This window comes from Emys orbicularis, chromosome 24 (assembly GCF_028017835.1).
Source record: "Emys orbicularis isolate rEmyOrb1 chromosome 24, rEmyOrb1.hap1, whole genome shotgun sequence".
Taxonomy (NCBI): domain Eukaryota; kingdom Metazoa; phylum Chordata; order Testudines; family Emydidae; genus Emys; species Emys orbicularis.
In genome coordinates this window covers 528,966-549,573 of record NC_088706.1, presented here as the reverse complement: position 1 = coordinate 549,573, position 20,608 = coordinate 528,966, and the positions used below count along the sequence as shown (strand labels likewise).

The 20,608-nt window shown below is 48.6% G+C and overlaps 1 protein-coding gene across 1 annotated transcript in view; it reads right to left on the bottom strand.

The window, feature by feature from the left end:
- LOC135894000 (excitatory amino acid transporter 1-like) overlaps nt 1-20,608 on the bottom strand; it is a 55,811-nt gene that overhangs the window by 22,219 nt on the left and 12,984 nt on the right. The window contains exons 2-6 of the mRNA XM_065421967.1: nt 18,382-18,641; nt 15,945-16,082; nt 14,172-14,376; nt 2,927-2,969; nt 1,182-1,525 (exon numbers count right to left, since the gene is read on the bottom strand). Coding sequence (XP_065278039.1) covers nt 1,182-1,525; nt 2,927-2,969; nt 14,172-14,376; nt 15,945-16,082; nt 18,382-18,641 — 990 coding nt within the window. The remainder of the gene's footprint in view (nt 1-1,181; nt 1,526-2,926; nt 2,970-14,171; nt 14,377-15,944; nt 16,083-18,381; nt 18,642-20,608) is intronic.

Sequence of the window (20,608 nt, the reverse complement as noted above, 5' to 3'; positions counted from 1 at the left end):
TCATTTCCATGAGATATTGTGGGGGGAAACATTGGGAGGGACAGAAACGTACATAAGCCCCCCCCAAAATATTTCCCTTGAGGGAGCACTAGTCCCCTACACCCATTGTTCCACTGCCCCGGTTCAATAAGTATTTCTATTTTGTATTTGGAAAGAGGCAGGATGATGTACTCGTATCACATAGGGATGATGAAGTGCTTTCAACCTGATTAGTAAATTAGGAGGATGTTAATATCTACCAGGGATAAATATTTTTAAATTAGCAGGCCCAGTTAACTTGCACCCAAGAGTGCTTAAAGAGCTGGCTGAGGATATTTCTGGCCTGCTGATGTTAATTTTTAATACATTTTGGAAAACCAGGACAATTCCAGATCACTGGAAGAGTGCTAATACTATGCCAATATTCAAAAAAGGCAAGTGGGATGACCTGGGTAACTATAGGCCAGTTAGCCTTACATGAAGGCAAAATAATGGAAAAACTGATACAGGATTCAATCAACAAAGAATCCAAGAATAGGAATACAATTAATTCCAGTCAACATAGTTTTATGGAAAATACATCTTGTCAAACAAAACTGATTTCATTCTTTGAAGTGATTACAAGTTTGGTTGATAAAAATAACTGCATAGATATAATATACTTAAACTTTGGTAAGACATTTGAGTTAGTACCACATATTTTAATTAAAAATTAGCACTATACAATCTCAACAGAGCACATGTTCAATTGATTAAAAAATGGACAGATTCAAAAAGTAATTGTCAGTGGGGATTCACTGAATGGGGATGTTTCTAGTGGGGTTCCACAGGGTTTGGTACTTGGCCCAACACCATTCAACATTAACTAAAGCTCCTGGAAAACAGCTAGGAGGAAATCTCTGTGTGTGCCACACTCACAGCCTGCCCCTTTAGGTAACGGCTTAGTGACCCCCCACTCCAGTTCTCTAGTCCTCCAAGGAGGCCTCAAGCAGCATCAAGGAAGTCATGTCCTGGCCTCTCTGATATATCTATGATAAAAACAACAAACAAAACCCAACACACGCTTGTGAATGAAAATCCCATCCAGGCTTCTCCCTCCAGCACTAAGGGGCCACACACATTTGTTTTCCCCATGCATGTCACCTTTAAAATTACCCCCATCTCTCATCAGGTCTCCTTGCCCCACCCACCCTGCTCCTCACCAGATGATAATGGCCACCAGCCTCATGATAGCTTCGTTGAGGCAGTTGAAGAACTCCTGCAGGGCCCGTCCCTTCTGCTTCATGCTGCCAATCACCAGGCCAAAGCACACGGAGAACACCACCAGGCCCAGCGCATTCACCCCGTTGGCCGAGCCAGGTATGGGGATGGTTTCCTCAAAGCTCAGCACTTCCTGCAGGCTCCTAAGGGTGCGTGTGACATTCTCCAGAGTGCCGGTGACATTCTCGGGCATGGAAGCCTGTGAGTTGGCAGTGGTCCCTGCTGTGACATTGCTGCTGTGGAGGATGGTTCTGGTGAAGACCCTGGTGCTGTATTGCGTCTTGTACTGAAATGATACACTATTATCAGCTGTGCCCACAAGCCTCTGTACGATAACCCTGCACTTCTCCACAGCTGCTGAGCAGCATAAAGGGCCTGAGCCTGAACTCCCAGTGACTTGGCTGACAACTGTTGGGCCTGTCTAATTACCTGGCTCAATGCAAGGATTCATAGATGTCTAGATCATAGAGTGTAAGGCTATAAGGGACCATTAGATCATCAGGCCCGACCTCCTGTATAGCACAGGCCCTTACATTTCACCCAGTTCCCCCTGTTGAGCCCAATAACTTGGGTTTAGCCAATGCAGAATTTCCAGAAAGATTCCGGTCTGGATCTGAAGACATCAAGAGATGAGAATCCACCTTTTCCCTGGGTAGCTGATCGAACTCTTTAAGTCTCTCACTGTCAGGCATTTTCTCCAAGCCTCAAATGATTTGCGTGGATTTTTTCTGCACCCTCTCAATTTTTAAAACATCCTTTTAAAAATGTGGATCCCAGACCTGGACACAGCATTCCAGGGCAAGTCTCAATACTGCTGTTTACACAGGTAGAAACATCTCCCAACTCCTATTCACTGCACCCCTCTTTATCCATCCAAGGGTCGCATTAGCTCTTCCTGCCACAGCATTACACTGGGAGCTTGTGTTCCATGGCTTGTCCACTATGACCCCTAGATCCTTTCCAGAGTCACTGGATACAGGATCCGGCCCCCCCATTCTGTAGGCGTGGCCTGCATTCCTTGTTCCTAGATGTCTGACTTTGCATTTGGCTGTATTAAAACACATACTGTTTGAATGGGACCAGCTTACCAAGTGACCTAGATGCTGTGCTACTTACACTCAGGGAAAGAAGTTTCTTCTACAGCTCAGCAGGGGATGGTGCAATGGCTAGCACTGTGAGTGGGGAATTCCATTTGGTGTCATTTTACATCCAACTGACACCGTTGGGCCAGATATTCGGGCTCCTGCTATGGGCCTTTCATACTGCTCCTGAGTGCACAGGTACTATAAAGGTGCGGGGGAACAGCCCTGAGGGACCTCCCCTTGTTCACAGGCAGCACAGGGCTGGCGTATAAGGCCCCACACTGCCCCCTGGCAGGCCCCTGAGAGGAGCAAGCCAAGAGCAGGAAGGGTAGTGGCCAGACCAGTCTGTGCTCCAGCAATTCCGGCTGCTGACCAATCTATAGACAACTGGGCAAGGCTGCCTGAGAGCTGCTCTAATTTATACTGGTGGCTGCAGTGGTTGTTGGAGCAGCGCACTCTGGGAGGTGCAAAGGTGGCCTAAACCCATCCCTGGGGCTGCATCTCCAGAAAGGGGCAGTTCAGAGTGCAGCCTGTTCTGCACAGGCATAAAGGACAATCAGAGTGATGGGCAGAAAGAAGCAGGCATGGGGAACCGGTGTCCGTACCTGTTTGAAGCAGGCTTCTACTAGGTTCGGCGGGAACATGTTCCTGCAGCAGATAAAAAAAGGAGGTTACGCTGCCATCTGGCTGAGAGCCAGGTGAGCAGGCCCATTGCCTGATACTCATGGTTAAGCGCTGGCTATAGTCAAGGTTAGTAAGAGCTCAATGCCAATAGCACTGAGTCTTCTTACAGGTTATTCAGCGCCCTTCCAGATGCTGCCAAGCAAGAAAGCACTCTAGTCCCAAAAATAAAAGAATGTAAAACTTTAGAGCCTACAAGTCCACTCAGTCCTACTTCTTGAAACATTTAAACGTGGCTGTGCTCCCAAGTGGCAGCACGTGGCCCTGGGACACTGGTCTGTGTGAGCTAGGTTTTATGCAGCTATGGATAGGGTCCTAGGATCATCAAAGTTAGAGAAGGAAAAGACCAGACCATCCTCTCCATCTCCATTCTCTGGCACAGTCCAATTTTAAGTGTCCCAAGCTGTGCAGCTTTCACTGCTTCCTGCAAGATGAGTTCCCCTGCTTGATACATCTCACTGTCCCACCCCCAATATTCAGCCCAAATGGTGCCTTTCTCTAGCTCATCAATCACTTACAAGCTCCTGGCTTCTCAGTGGCCCCCACTCTCCCCCAGCAGGCAGACAGAGCTACAGACAGTTCAGGGAGTCTCATTAATTTTGTTTAGAAAAAGTTGACACAGAATGTCATTTCAATTTTTTTAAACGAAAATTCTGGACTCCTCCTGCTCCATGGAAAATGTCAGAATTGTGAGTTTTCATTCCAATATGGAACAATTTTTTAAAATTTTTTGAATTTCCTGTGGAATGGGAATTTGGGGTTCCAACCAGCCCACCTGAACTCCCTCCATTTCATCACTGCCTTTCTGATAGCAGGATGCACCGAACTGAAGGCAACATTTCAGGTGCATCACACCTGAGCCATCGAGAAAGGCACTACAATTTCCATGCACGGAGACATGATGCCATTGTATCATACAGCATCAAACTGCACTGGGCTTTTTGTAGCCATGTCTTAGTGCAAATTCATGTCTAATTCGCTGTCAGCTCTAAGCCTATTGGCTGGTTTCTTGAGTGTCTGTGCCTTGTATAGCCATTTACACCAGGGCTACGTGAGTGTGAAGTGGGTGTAAATTTCTACCACATCAGAATAGAAGGACTTTACAGCTACTAAAAATAGTTCTGCTTAGCTTCTGAGGCTAGGGCAGGAAGCAATGGGTTTAAATTGCAGCAAGGGCGGTTTAGGTTGGACATTAGAAAAATCTTCCTGTCAGGGTGGTTAAGCACTGGAATAAATTGCCCAGGGAGGTTGTGGAATCTCCATCATTGGAGATTTTTAAGAGCAGGTTGGACAAACACCTGTCACGGATGGTCTAGATCAGTGGTTCTCAAAACTTATGTACTGGTGACCCCTTTCACATAGCAAGCCTCTGAGTGCAACCCCCCTTATAAATTAAAAACACTTTTTTATACATTTAACACCATTATAAATGCTGGATGCAAAGTGGGGGTTGGGGTGCAGGCTGACAGCTCACGACCCCCATATAATAACCACACGACCCCCAGTTTGAGAACCCCTGGTCTAGATAATACTCAGTCCTGCCATGAGTGCAGGGGACTGGACTAGAAGACCTCTCGAGGTCCTTTCCAGTCCTACGTTTCTACCTTGCATTGGTGTAAAGACTGCACAAAGTACAGGGCAGGGGAGAGTAAGGCCCTAGTTTTTCTCAGCAGCTCCTGCTTCCCAAGTGTCCCTGTGTCTGTGGTGGAAAAGGGGCTTCCTCAGATTATTTTTCCCCAGGCATATTTCAGAGAGATCTAGTTGCTGACCCTATTTTCAATCCCCCCTTTGCACTGTTTCTCTCACCCCTACTATTTGCAGCTCTTCCCAGGGAGGATTTCATAACCTCAGGGTATTTTGTGAGAAGCTCTTTATTCTCTTCCCAAGCATGATTAAAGAGATTCAATATGACTGGACAAGGAGAACGAGGGACATATCTGTATTATTTTTATGAATACGATATGCACCTCAGTTTACCTGTTTGATATTATTCTATCTGCCGACACAGCATTAAATCAAAGGAGGCTGTTAGGGAGAACAAACATGAAATGAGAAGATGACAGAGCGAATATCTCCAGAGAGAATATCAAGGGTCCTTCAGAGACCAGTAGGGGAGCTATTAATTGGGAAATGTCACCTACCTAGCTCCAGCCAGGTTAATAGATTTATTTTCCCCAGGCCAGAGCCTATGATCAAAGGGATACTGAACCAATAAAGACCCCTGCCTAGCAAGGAAGAAGGGGGGTGAGTGGGTAAGATGCTAAGAGAATGGTGCGGGGGCTGTCTGTCTCTCCAAACTTGCAAAGAGAGGATAAAGTTTAGCTGAGCCCAGATGTGTATAGACTTTAGCTGTGGTAACCCTTTTCTCTGCTTGCTATATGCCTTTGGGTGAATGAACAGTACATTGGTTTTGAAGGCTGTTTTTGGGTCACTTTAATCAACTGTGGGTCCCAGGCTCCCAGAGGGAAGTTTTCTTCCAGGTGCCAAATTTAGCCAAGCCTGTTGTGTTATCATGGTGGAGAAATTGGTGGCGGGCTACACAGGCAGAGAGCCAGCCCCAGAATGGTGGAATAGCAGGGTTCTAGCCTGGCAGGAGACGAGGATTTCACTCGATAGGGACTGCAAAGTGACGTAAACTGCAGCTCACCCTGTAACCATCACTCCAGTCTTAGGACCGAACCCTGCAGTATCCCGGAGACACCTCCCCATGCTCTGCTGAAATATGCTGACCCATGATAGGGAAACTGCTCAGCCTCATGACTAGGGATTTCTCCCTCCTTCCGTGTATCGGAACAGAAACTCCAGCTTTCTACAGAGAGCCTTTCATACACACTCACATACGGAACAAACAAACAAAAAGCCCCAGCCAGAAGTCCAGTAGCAGAGTGGGGCTATCAGATGCACCCCGCATAATATCAGGGTCGGAAGGGACCTCAGGAGATCATCTAGTCCAACCCCCTGCTCAAAGCAGGACAAATCCCCAGACAGATATTTACCCCAGTTCCCTAAATGGGCCCCTTGAGGGTTGAACTCACAACCCTGGGTTTAACAGGCCAATGCTCAAACCACTGAGCTATCCCTCTCCCAATGGGCAGGTGGTGTATGTGTGCATGCAGTGCAAGCAGCTCTTGGCCCTCAGAGACTGCTTACAGGCTCTGGAGACCAGAGTGGCTGAACTGGAGGAGCTGACAGAGACAGAGAGGTACATAGATCAGACTTCTTGGGACACAGCAAAGCAGACCCAGCCCCCATCTGGCAGTCTCTGTGCTGTTGGGGAGGATGAAAGTCTCGGGGAAGGAGAACATCAAACTATAGTGGAGGAAAACAATCACATACTCGGGACCCTCCTTCCAGATGATGTCATCACACTGAGGATACCCCTCTTGGGGAGGGGACTAAGTTACTAGGAAAAGACAAAAAGAACAGGAGTACTTGTGGCACCTTAGAGACTAACAAATTTATTTGAGCATAAGCTTTCGTGGGCTACAGCCCACTTCATCGGATGCATAGATTGGAACATATAGTGAGGAGATATATATACACATACAGAGAACATGAAAAGGTGGGAGTTGTCTTACCAACTCTAAGAAGCTAATTAATTAAGAGAAAAAACTTTTGTAGTGATAATCAAGATAGTCCATTACAGACAGTTTGACAAGAGGTGTGAGAATACTTAACATGGGGAAATAGATTCAATGTGTGTAATGGCTCAGCCATTCCCAGTCTCTATTCAAGCCTAAATTGATAGTGTCTAATTTGCATATTAATTCAAGTTCAGCAGTTTCTCGTTGGAGTCTGTTTTTGAAGCTTTTCTGTTGCAAAATTGCCACCTTTAGGTCTGTTACTGAGTGGCCAGAGAGGTTGAAGTGTTCTCCTACTGGTTTTTGAATGTTATGATTCCTGATGTCAAATATGTGGACAGAGTTGTCATCGGGCTTTGTTGCAAGGATAGGTTCCTGGGTTAGTGTTTTTGTTCAGTGGTGTGTGGTTGCTGGTGAGTATTTGCTTCAGGTTGGGGGGCTGTCTGTAAGCGAGGACAGGTCTGTCTCCCAAGATCTGTGACGAACCCCTATCCTTGCAACAAAGCCCGATGACAACTCTGTCCACATATCTATTCAAGTGACATCATCATAGGACCTAATCACATCAGCCACACCATCAGGGGCTCGTTCACCTGCACATCTACCAATGTGATATATGCCATCATGTGCCAGCAATGCCCCTCTGCCATGTACATTGGCCAAACCGGACAGTCTCTACGTAAAAGAATAAATGGACACAAATCTGACATAAATGGTGAGTTTTTCACAGTGGAGAGAAATAAATAGCAGGGTCCCCCAAGGGTCTGTATTGGAACTAGTGCTGCTCAACATATTCATATATGGTCTGGAAAAAGGGGTAAACAGGGAGGTGGCAAAGTTTGCCGATAATACAAAATTATTCAAGTTAAGTCCAAAGCTGACTGCAAAGCATTACAAAGGGATCTCACTAAATTGGTGACCGTGCAACAAAATGGCAGATGAAATTCAATGTGGATAAATGCAAAGTGATGCACTTTGGAAAACATAATCCCAACTCTACATATAAAATAGAGCTGTCAAGTGATTAAAAAAATTAATCGTGATTAATTGCGTGATTAATCACACTGTTAAACAATAATAGAATACCATTTATTTAAATATTTGTGGATGTTTTCTACATTTTCAAATATATTGATTTCAATTACAACACAGAATACAAAGTGTACAGTGCTCCCTTTATATTTATTTTTGATTACAAATATTTGTGGTGTAAAAAACAAAAGAAATAGTATTTTTCAATTCACCTAATACTGTACTGTAGTGCAATCTATTTATCATGAAAGTTGAACTTACAAATGTAGAATTATGTACAAAAAATAACTGCATTCAAAAATAAAAGAATGTAAAACTTTAGCGCCTACAAGTCCACTCAGTCCTACTTCTTGTTCAGCCAGTCACTCAGACAAACAAATTTGTTTACATTTGCAGGAGATTATGCTGCCCACTTCTTGTTTACAATGTCACCTGAAAGTGAGATCAGGCCTTCTCATGGCACTGTTGTAGACGGCATTGCAAGATATTTACGTGCCAGATGAGCTAAAGATTCATATGTCCCTTGATGCTTCAGCTACCATTCCAGAGGACATGTATCCATGCTGATGACGGGTTTTGCTCGATAACAATCCAAAGCAGAGCAGATCAACACATGTTCACTTTCATCATCTGAGTCAGATGCCACCTCAGAAGGTTGATTTTCTTTTTTGGTGGTTCGTGTTTTGTAGTTTCTGCATCAGAGTGTTGCTCTTTTAAGACTTCTGAAAACATGCTCTACACCTCATCCCTCTCAGATTTTGGACGGCACTTCAGATTCTTAAACTTTGGGTCGAGTGCTGTAGCTATCTTTAGAAATCTCACATTGGTACCTTCTTTGCGTTTTGTCAAATCTGCAGTGAAAGTGTTTTTAAAATGAACAACATGTGCTGGGTCATCATCCAAGACTGCTATAATATGAAATATACGGCAGAATGGGGGTAAAACAGAGCAGGAGACATACTATTCTCCCCCAAGGAGCTCAGTCAAAATTTAATTAACGCATTATTTTTTAAACGAGCGTCATCAGCATGGAAGCATGTCCTCTGGCATGGTAGCTGAAGCATGAAGGGGCATACAAATGTTTAGCCTATCTGGCATGTAAATACCTTGCAATGTCAGCTACAAAAGTGCCATGTGATTGCCTGTTCTCACTTTCAGGTGACATTGTAAATAAGAAGCTGGCAGCATTATCTCCTGTAAATGTAAACAAACTTGTTTGACTTAGGGTATGTCTACACTACGAGGGTAGTTCGATTTCTCTTAAATCGAAAATGTAGAATCGATATTGCAAAGTCGAACGTGTGTGTCCACACTAAGGACAGTAATTCGACTTTGTGAGTCCACACTAACGGGGAAAGCGTCGACATTGGAAGCGGTGCACTGTGGGCAGCTATCCCACAATTCCCGCAGTCCCCGCTGCCCATTGGAATTCTGGGTCGAGCCGCCAATGCCTTCTGGGTAAAAAAAAAGGGTTGAGGGTGCTTTTGGGTAATTGTCGTCATCCGTCCGTCACTACCGCCCTCCCTCCCTCCCTGAAAGCGCCGGCGGGAAATCAGTTCGCGCACTTTTCCGGTCAGTGACAGCGCGGACGCCACAGCACGGCGAGCATGGAGCCCGCTGCGACCATCGCTGCAGTTGTGGCCGTTGTCAACGCCTCGCAGGTTATCATCCACCTTTACCAGAGGCAGATGCAGATAAACCAGGCGAGAAGGCTACGGCACCGCGGTGAGGACCTGAAGTCTGAGAGTAGCACAGGCCTGTCAGAAAGCACGGGACCCAGCGCCGAGGACATCACGGTGACAATGGGTCATGTGGATGTTGTGGAACGGCGATTCTGGGCACGTGAAACAAGCACGGACTGGTGGGACCGCATAGTGCTGCAGGTCTGGGATGAATCCCAGTGGCTGCGAAACTTTCGCATGCGGAAGGGGACTTTCCTTGAACTTTGTGAGTTGCTGTCCCCTGCCCTGAAGCGCAATGACACCCGGATGCGAGCAGCCCTGACTGTCCAGAAGCGAGTGGCCATAGCCCTCTGGAAGCTTGCAACGCCGGACAGCTACCGGTCTGTCGCGAACCAGTTTGGCGTGGGCAAATCTACCGTGGGGGTTGTTGTGATGCAAGTAGCCAACGCAATCGTTAAGGTACTGCTCTCAAAGGTAGTGACCCTGGGAAACGTGGAGGTCATCATAGATGGCTTCGCCGCGATGGGATTCCCAAACTGCGGTGGGGCTATAGATGGAACTCACATCCCTATCCTGGGACCGGACCACCAGGCCAGCCAGTACATTAACAGAAAGGGCTACTTTTCAATGGTGCTGCAAGCACTGGTGGACCATCGGGGACGTTTTACAAACATCAACGTCGGATGGCCGGGCAAGGTTCATGACGCTCGCGTCTTCAGGAACTCTGGTCTGTTTAGACGGCTGCAGGAAGGTATTTACTTCCCGGACCACAAAATAAGTCTTGGGGATGTGGAGATGCCTACAGTGATCCTTGGGGACCCAGCCTACCCGCTAATGCCCTGGCTCATGAAGCCCTACACTGGCACCCTGGACAGTGAAAAAGAACTGTTCAACTACCGGCTGAGCAAGTGCAGAATGGTGGTGGAGTGTGCTTTTGGCCGTCTCAAGGGGAGATGGAGAAGCTTACTGACTCGCTGTGATCTCAGCGAAACCAATATCCTCATTGTTATAGCAGCTTGCTGTGTGCTCCACAATCTGTGTGAGAGCAAGGGGGAGACCTTTATGGCGGGGTGGGAGGTTGAGGCAAATAGCCTGGCATCTGATTACGCCCAGCCAGACAGCCGGGCGATTAGAAGAGCCCAGCGGGACGCGCTGTGCATCCGGGAGGCTTTGAAAGCTAGGTTCCACAGTGAGCAGGGTAACCAGTGACTTTTAAGTTTCTGTACAGAGAAGCTGAACCTGCCACCGTTTCTTTACCCAGTTAATGTTGACTATCCTCTCCAGTTACAGACCCCCTCCACCCCCTTCCAAAAAAATAAAATCAGTTTTATTTTGTTAATGAACACCGTTGTCTTTATTACTGTTTTCGCGGGAATGTTTTAAACCTGGGACGCAGACTGTGGTGGGGAGCGGGTGTAGTGTACTGATGAAAATGATCCTTCTAAACTCCAGGAATGACAGGATTCGCAGTGGCGGACTGGTTGTTTGAACGGAGCCTGCCAGCCCTCCTGAGCGGGACTGCGTGTATGTGGGGGCTATGTGACTTTATGGCAGGGGGAGGAGGGTTACAGATCCCCTGCTGCGTGGCTCTGTGATCCAGGACAAGGACCGCTGCATAAGATCTGTAACTGCCCTCCCCCGCCACAAAGTCACAGATCAACACAGGAAAAGGAATTCAAATTTTCCTGGGGCTTTTCCTGTGTGGCTGGTCAGAGCATCCGAGCTCGGACTGCTGTCCAGAGCGTCAACAGAGTGGTGCACTGTGGGATAGCTCCCGGAGCTATTAGCGTCGATTTCCATCCACACCAAGCCTAATTCGATATGGCCATGTCGAATTTAGCGCTACTCCCCTCGTTAGGGAGGAGTACAGAAGTCGAATTTAAGAGACCTCTATGTCGAACTAAATAGCCTCGTGGTGTGGACGGGTGCAGGGTTAATTCGATGTAACGGCGCTAAATTCGACATAAACGCCTAGTGTAGACCAGGCCTTAGTGATTGGCTGAATAAGAAGTAGGACTGAGTGGACTTGTTGGGGATTGGACCTGCTTTGAGCAGGGGGTTGGACTAGATGACCTCCTGAGGTCCCTTCCAGCCCTGATATTCTATGATTCTGATTCTATGACTTGTAGGCTCTAAAGTTTTACATTGTTTTGTTTTTGAGTGCAGTTATGTAACAAAAATAATCTACATTTGTAAGTTGCACTTTCACAATAAAGAGATTGCATTATGGTACTTGTATGAGGTGAACTGAAAAATACTATTTCTTTTGTTTATCATTTTTACTGAGCAAATCTTTGTAATAAAAATTATAATATAATGTGAACACTGTACACTTTGTATTCTGTGTTGTAATTTAAATCAAGATATTTGAAAATGTAGAAAAACATCCAAAAATAGTTAATAAATTTCAATTGGTATTCTATTGTTTAACAGTGCAATTAAAACAGCAATTAATCACGATTAATTTTTTAAATCGCAATTAATTTTTTTGAGTTAATCGCGTGAGTTAACTGCGATTAATCAACAGCCCTATTATAAAATGATGGGGTCTAAATTAGCTGTTACCACACAAGAAAGAGATCTTGGAGTCACTGTGGATAGTTCTCTGAAAACATCTGCTCAGTGTGCACTGGCAGTCAAAATATCTAACAGAATGTTAGGAACTATTATATACAAAACTACGGGGTCTAAATTAGCTGTTACCGCTCAAGAAAGAGATCTTGGAGTCACTGTGGATGGTTCTCTGAACACATCTGCTCAAGGTACATAATATTAGGAACCATTAAGAAAGAGAGAGAGGATAAAACAGAAAATATCACAATGCCACTATATAAATCCATGGTATGCTCGCACCTTGAATATTGCATGCAGTCCTGGTGGCCCCATCTCAAAAAAGATATATTAGAATTGGAAAAAGTTCAGAGAAGAGCAACAAAAATGATTGGGGGAATGGAATGGTTTAAACAGATTAAAAAGACTTGAATTGTTCGGCTTGGAAAAGAAACAACTAACGGGGGATATGATAGAGGTCTATAAAATAACACAACAGACAATCTGTGGGACTCATTGTCAGGGGATGTTGTGAAGGTTAAATGTATAACTTGGTTCAAAAAAGCAACTTCGTCAGACGCATGTGGGTATTCACCCACGAAAGCTTATGCTCCAATACATCTGTTAGTCTTAAAGGTGCCACAGGACTCTCTGTTGCTTTTTACAGATCCAGACTAACACGGCTACCCCTCTGATACTTGGTTCAAAAAGGAATTCATGAGGATAGGTCCATTAATGGCTGTTAGTTAAGATAGCCAAGGATGCAACCCCATGCTCTGGGTGCCCCCGTATACCTGACTCCAGAAGCTGGGACTGGACAACAGGGGATGGATCACTTGATAAATTGCCCTGTTCTGTTCATTCCCTCTGAAGCATCTGGCACCAGCCACTGCTGGAAGACAGAAGTCTGGGCTAGATGGACCATTGGTCTGACTCAGTATGGCCGTTCTTATGTTCTTACTGTATATGAGCTGTAGCCTATAGGTATAATTATTTGCTAAAGCTATGTCTACACTACACAGCTTTTAGCGACACAGCTGTGCCGCTACAGCCGTGCTGCTAAAAGACACGCAGTGTAGCCACTGTTCTCTCCTGCCGACAAAAAACTTCCACCCCCAAGGAGCGGTTAACCAAACTTTTGTCTTTCGGGAGGGTGCTTTTTAACACCCCTGGACGACAAAAGTTTGTCTTCCACTTGCCAGTGTAGACAAAGCTTAGGTAAGGCATAGGCATAAATTAAGGCAGTAATCCAATGACCCTACAAGCCTCAAGGCCTATAAGACAATAGCTTAGCTAAACTAATCAAGAGATAAGGCCCCAAAAGCCTTAACATAAACAGCTAACCAGCATGCGTCTGACAAAGTGGGTATTCACCCACAAAATCTTATGCTCCAATACATCTGTTAGTCTTAAATGTGCCACAGGACTCTGTTGCTTTTTACAGATCCAGACTAACACTGCTACCCCTCTGATAGCTAACCAGCAGTAACCCTAGATCATGAGATATCACACCATAGAATGCTGTAATGACCTAACTGCTGATAGATGACCACACGATGCCTGCTGATATCAGTTTTAGATATTTTTAAGTTAGGAACATCAGCAGATGTCTGACCACCGGAAGGTCATGGTAACTAATTGATGTATATGCTAATGAACTTGAGGTAAAAGGCCTATTAACTTATGGGAGAAGCGCACCTCAGCATTATTAGGTGAGGAAATACAGATAAGAAAAGAGGCTGAAACCCCTATTGAACATGCGTTAGGCATAGGGACATCAGCATAACCCGTTATAAAAGTTGTATCCCAGCCTGCCTGCCTTGGGAGATGCCAGGACGATGGCCACTGGTGATGATGATTCTGGTGAGTATGATGAGGAGGACAAGGACTAACACTTCAGGTTTTTCTGCAATGGATGGTGTGAGTATATTGTTGCTCAGATGCTCGTTTTATGTTATCCACTGGTGATCAGCTGTTCAGCAGTGTGCAGGAGGCGCTAGGGGGAAGGGGAGGAGCGGAGCAGAAAGAGGCAGGGGGAGAGGGCAGAATGGGCTGGGAAGACGCAGGGCGGGAGGCGGAACGGGACGGGAAGAGGTGGGTCAGGGGTGGGGCCTTGGGGGATGGAGTGGAGTGAGGGCAGGGCTTGGGGTGGAGCAGGGGAGGTCGAGCACCCTCGGGGAACTCTGAAAAACAGCGCCTCGGTCTCCTTTCAGAGCTTATTCAGAGCATGTTCTCCAAGTGCAGGGGTTTGAATGGCTTTCAGTGCAGGATGGTGACCTTATCACAGGGGCATGTTCTTACCGCATACCAACTTGTTCACTCACCTGACCAGGTCCATGAAGGCATCAGTTGTTTGCACCTGCTCAATCTTGCCCTCCCGGTGCAGTTTGTCCTTGGACCCTTTGCCTGGATGGATGATGATCACCATGAGGATGCCGATGAAGACCGCTATGATGGTGGTCACCATGTAGTAGACTACGGCCCGCAGCCCCATCTTCCCAGAGGCTTTTCCATCCAGTGAGGCCATGCCTGGGCAGCCACACACAGAACAAGGCAAGAATGTCTACCTCTTCAATTGGGGGGGGCTGGAGGGAGACTTTGGGGGTGCAGGGGACTGTGGGATGCAGGAAGCAGACTTTGGGGGCTCTAAGGCGATGTGGGGTGTGGAAGAAGGCTGTGGGAGTGCAAGGGAATATGAATTGAAGAAGGGAGGAGGAATCTGAGGAGGAATCAGGGAGATGTGGGGTTGGGAGGCAGCGTTTGGGGTGCCCGGAGATGTGGGGGTGGGAGGCAGGTTTGGGGTGCAGGGAGATGTGTGGGTGGAAGGCAGGGTTGCAGGGAGATTTGGGGGGGGGTCGGAGGCAGGGTTTGGGTTGCAGGGAGATGTGGGGGGCTTGGAGGCAGGGTTTGGGGTGCAGGGGGATGTGGGGGTGGAAGGTGGGGTTGCAGGGAGATTGGGGGTCAGAGGCAGGGTTTGGGGTGCAGGGGGATGTGGGGGTGGGAGGCAGATTTGGGGTGCAGAGAGATGTGTGGGTGGAAGGCAGGGTTGCAGGGAGATGTGGGGGGTCGGAGGCAGGGTTTGGGGGGCAGGGGATGTGGGGATGGGAGGCAGGGTTTGGGGTGCAGGCATTTGTGGGGGCAGGCGGCAGAGTTTGGGGTGCAGGAAGATGTGGGTGCAGAAGGGCAGGGAGACTGAGTGGGAGCAGGGGAATGTGAGTTGCAGGAGACAGACTTTGTTGGGTGCAGGGGGTGTGGGAGGCAGATTTTGGAGGCTGCAGAGGAATATGGGGTGTGGGAGGCAGGCTTTGGGGTGTGTAGGGAAATGTGGGGGCAGAAAGCAAACTTTGTGGGACATATGAGGCAGACTGAAGAGAAGCATGAGGAGACTGTGGGGAGTGCAGAGAAATGGGGTGACAGAGGGAAAAGGAGGAGGTAGGGTAAAGGAGAAGGGAGTGAAAGATGGGGGCTGGTCAAGGTGGGAGGGGGTCTGGAGACAGGAGCCTTTGAGAGCCCTTGAGGGGATGTGAATTATGAGGCAGAGCAGGTGGGCAGGGAGGATAGGGAGCCAGGACAGTGATGGGGAGCGGGCTGGAGGGTGCTGGAATGGCTGCTGTGTTAGCGGAGGGGAAAGGGAGCCCCCTCCAAGCAGCCATTGGGCAACTCACAGTTTTGCCTGGCTAGCTCAGGTGCACTGTGACCTTGCAATGCTCACACACACTTTGGGGGTGGGCACTTCCTCCTAACGCCTGAAGGCAAATGAATACCTCCAGCCCCTCTCCGCCCCACAGTGCATCTTTAAGTCTCAGGATTGCAGGGCCTGGATCATGGTGCCTGAGCACTGGGGGCTGGCAGGACCATCATGCTTCCCCCTCACCCTTCCCAGAAAGGCATGAGACTTCCTGCTCCCCTGACCTCCACACCAAGGCAGCCAGGGGACAGAAAAGTCAATCCCACTTGCCATAGTCCCAGCCAAGGCCTGGACAAGGTCAGGCAGGGACCTGCAGCGAAAGCTGGGTCAATGGCTGGCAGCGCTTTTGCAGGGTGCTGCATGGCCTGTAGGATGCAGACAGCTGCAAGCACCAGGAAAGGTCCCTCACCCGTGACCAGGCTGGAGACAATGAGGGGAAGAACCAGCATCTGGAGCATCCGCATCAGCAGCTCTCCTGGGAAGGAGAAATACTTGATCTGGCGATAGGTCATCTTGTAGGGTCGGAGGGCAAAGGCCAAAATGATCCCTGAGAAACAAGGGATAAGAAGGGAAACAGGATGGTGTCTGCCCCAGCAATATCTCCAAATCCTGCTGAAAGCGACAGCACCTGCAATGTGGGCCCTGGGTCCTGCCCCGCTGCCTTCCTCATGCACACCAGCCCAACAGCGGGCCCTGCTGCCTCCTGGACCCCGAGCCTATGGCAGGCACTGGGCCCTCCCCTGCTGCCCTAGGACTGCCAATTTCGATTGGACATATTCCTGGAGGTTTCATCACATGACCTAATCTTTAATTAAAGATTGATCTTTAATTCCTGGACACACCAGGACAACCCGGAGGGTTGGCTGGCATCCCTGTGCTTCCTGCCCCTGCAGACATGCAATGTACACAGGGCCTATGGCGGGCACTGGGCCCTCCCCTGCTAACCCCTGTCCTCCCCACGCCCCCAGTGTGCACAAGGCCAATGGCAGGCTAAGGGTCCTCCCTCCTAAACCCATCCCCCACCATGCACATAGGGCCTATGGTGGGCTCTGGGCCCTCCCCCACTGTCCTTCCCCTCCTGCAATGGGCACAGGGCCAATTGGTCCCTCAGAGCAGAGATGCCGAAATACTGTTAGTACCACGAGCGGTGCAAGCCCTTTGGAGACATGACGGTGGAGCCGGGTCCCTAGGAACAATGAGCATGGCAGCCTGATGCTGCTGGGGTGCCAAACCTGGTGATCCTTCCCCAGGAGAGTTACAAAACAAATAACAGAGTGTCCCACCCCTGTGGGAGCAGAGCCCTCCAAACCACTTCTCAAGCTTGAAGGGTTCCCCCCAGTTTCCTCCCCATTTCCTCAGCTGAGCTGCCTTTCAGCTTGTGAGTGCAGCTCCTTGGCAGCCAGAGGGATCGCGCTACAGCGATGAGAGGCACCTCCCCCTCCGCTCCCTATAGCTTGCTAGCACCACTGTTGGCACAGCTCCTCCTGTGCAGCGGGCACTGAGAGCTCAGAGCCACCTCGTTGGGTTCAGATCTCTGGGATGCCACCACATCTAAATTACAGGCTGAGGTGAGATGCTGACTTGGGAGGGAATGAATCTGTGCAATCAAAGGGTTAAACACAGCCCCCTGTGAGAGGCCTGTCCTTTAGCCATTGCCTCAGTGAGCACGAATGTGCCGGGCATGGAGAATGGCCCTTTCCCCAGGATAAGGCTTCCTGGGACCCTCCCTTATTACAGGGGATGCTGCTCATGTAAATGGTGAGCTCCCCGTCTGGTAAACAGGAGCCACACCATGAGAGTGCACCAGCCAGCCAGCTCTTAGCAAGGGGGGGAACAGCACTGCTCTAAACTTCCCTGCTGCACTCCTGGGTTGTATTTCTAGCCACGCAGCTCCCCCATGCAAACACTTCAAGGCTAGAAGAGTCCATCTGACTGCCTGCATCGCACAGGCCAGAGACTTCAGCCCATGATTCTGCAGCGAGCCAATTGAAATGGTTGAGCTAGAGTGGATCTTTTAGAAAAAGACGTCCAGTCTTGATTTAAAGAATCCAAGTGATGGAGATTCTACCCTACGTCCTGCGGCTGGCCTAAGGCGGGTTACAGGACGGCTCCCTGCCTCAGTTTCCCCTCTGGGCAGTGGGGATAAGGAGACTTACCCTGTTGGGGCTGGGAGGCTTCCTGAGGGACTGACTGTCTGTAAAGCTCTCAGAGAGCCTTGTGCAGCGGAGGTTTAGTGTCACTTTCTGTAGTTCTCTTCTGAGGCTGGCTGTTATGAGCCACCGTGTGCTGGAACCATGCTGCTTTGCACATAGGCAGTGCCTTGTGCCTGAGGCTCTCATATCATCCTCACTTTCCCAGGAGCAGCAAACCCCCTTAGTGGAGGCACAGCTTATAGCAGCACAGGGCTTTTTAGCTAGTAAAGCTATACAGGTCCCCAAGGGAAATGATCTAAAGAAGTCCTTTTTCTGGAATAACTGCAACGAAATGAGCACTTTTTGCCTCTACAAACTGTTGTAAAGAATCACCCCGCCCAACATCCTTACACCAGAAAACATTCCTAGTGCAGAGCCAGCCAGCTCTGTGAGGCGAAGCCCGGCTCTGCATTCCAGGTGGGAACAACGGACAGTACAATAAGGCCCTGATCCTTCACAGGCATCTGTAGATGCTCTTGCAATGCAATGCCTGATAATGGAGGCACTGAGAGATGAAGGGATTTGTCCAAGGGCACAGAGTGTGCTTGTGGCAGAACCCTGACCCCTGGCACGCTTCTTTAATCACCCTTTGTGCTAGCTTAATGAATCTCCCCAGGCAGCACAGCACCGCCCTGCAGAGCACAGGCTCCCTACCCAGTAGGACAGCAGTGATGGTGAAGAGGACGAAGGCATTTCTCCTGAGGAAGCCCTTGGCGCTGTCTTTGGTGATGCTGTGCATCCGCTTCTTGACCCGTGCTGCCCGCTCCTGCACTGCCTGTTGGAAGCGCTGCACCCGGCTGTTGGAGCTGAGACGCTTGGCTGACTCCTCATTCAGGAAGAGGCTGTTCACATGGCCCCGCTGGTCACTCATAATCAGATCAAGCCCTGGTCCAGAAGACACAGCTCTTGGGAAACTAGGAGGGGAGAAGCAGAGTGGAGAAAGAGCCAGAAGGCAGCATGAAATCTCCCTAATCTTGACAGTGCCCCCCTGGCCCTCCAGATATAACTACTCAGGCTGGCTGGGAAGCTGTTCTGGAAAGCCCCCCAGAGCAGAATCAGAAACAGGACATTGCATTTTGGGAGCTGCCAGGGGTTTGAATAGCTACAACGCTATCGTTTTGCCCAAGCAGCAGGGAAACAGCAGCCTCTCTGAGGGGAATGCAGGCACTGGCTTGGGCGTGGCTGAGACCGGATGGACATTCTCACTCCTTTTCAAGAGAATTTGCGGGCTGGACAACGATGAGATTTCTCCTTCTCCATCCAGATGATATTTTTTTAAAATATACAAATGATTCCATAGAAGCCCAAGGAGCAAACCAAACTTCCCAAACTGGTGCTGCAAAAACAATTTTGCATAAGGGAAAACAGCCCCTGTGTTTTTCATGGACACAGAGGAAAGAAACAAAACCCCTCTGTAGCTTTCACAGGGTATGTCTACACTACAGGATTACTCCGAATTTACAGAATTCGATTTTTGGCTACCGATTGTATAAAGTCGAGTGCATGCGGCCACACTAAGCACATTCATTCAGTGGTGTGCGTCCATGTACCAAGGCTAGCGTCGACATCTGGAGCGTTGCACTGTGGGTAGCTATCCCATAGCTATCCCATAGTTCCCGCAGTCTCCCCCGCCGATTGGAATTCTGGGTTGAGATCCCAATGCCTGATGGGGCCAAAAATTTGTCACGGGTGGTTATGGGTAAATGTCGTCAGTCAATCCTCCCTCCGTTAAAGCAACAGCAGACAATCATTTCGCGCCCTTTTCCCTGGATTGCTCGGGCAGACGCCATAGCATGGCAACCATGGAGCCCGTTCAGCCTTTTTTCACTGTCACCGTATGTCTACTGGATGCTGCTGACAGACGTGGTACTGCAGCGCTACACAGCAGCATCCCCTTGCCTTTGCAAGTTAGCAAAGACGGTTACCAGCCATACTGTACCATCTGCTGCTTTGCAAGTTGGCAAAGACGGTTACCAGTCATACTGTACCATCTGCTGCTGTCATGGGTGCTCCTGGCCGGCCTTGGTGAGGTTTGTCGGGGGCGCCTGGACAAAAATGGGAATCATAGAATCATAGAATATCAGGGTTGGAAGGGACCTCAGGAGGTCATCTAGTCCAACCCCCTGCTCAAAGCAGGACCAATTCCCAACTAAATCATCCCAGCCAGGGCTTTGTCAAGCCGGACCTTAAAAACCTCTAAGGAAGGAGATTCCACCACCTCCCTAGGTAACCCACTCCAGTGCTTCACCACTCTCCTAATGAAAAAGTTTTTCCTAATATTCAACCTAAACCTCCCCCACTGCAACTTGAGACCATTACTCCTTGTTCTGTCATCAGGTACCACTGAGAACAGTCTAGATCCATCCTCTTTGGAACCCCCTTTCAGATAGTTGAAAGCAGCTATCAAATCCCGCCTCATTCTTTTCTTCTGCAGACTAAACAATCCCAGTTCCCTCAGCCTCTCCTCATAAGTCATGTGCTCCAGACCCCTAATCATTTTTGTTGCCCTCCGCTGGACTCTTTCCAATTTTTCCACATCCTTCATGTAGTGTGGGGCCCAAAACTGAACACAGTACTCCAGATGAGGCCTCACCAATGTCGAATAGAGGGGAATGATCACGTCCCTCGATCTGCTGGCAATGCCCCTACTTATACAGCCCAAAATGCCATTAGCCTTCTTGGCAACAAGGGCACGCTGTTGACTCATATCCACTGTAACCCCTAGGTCCTTTTCTGCAGAACTGCTTCCTAGCCATTCAGTCCCTAGTCTGTAACAGTGCATAGGATTCTTCCATCCTAAGTGCAGGACTCTGCACTTGTCCTTTTTGAACCTCATCAGATTTCTTTTGGCCCAATCCTCTAATTTGTCTAGGTCCCTCTG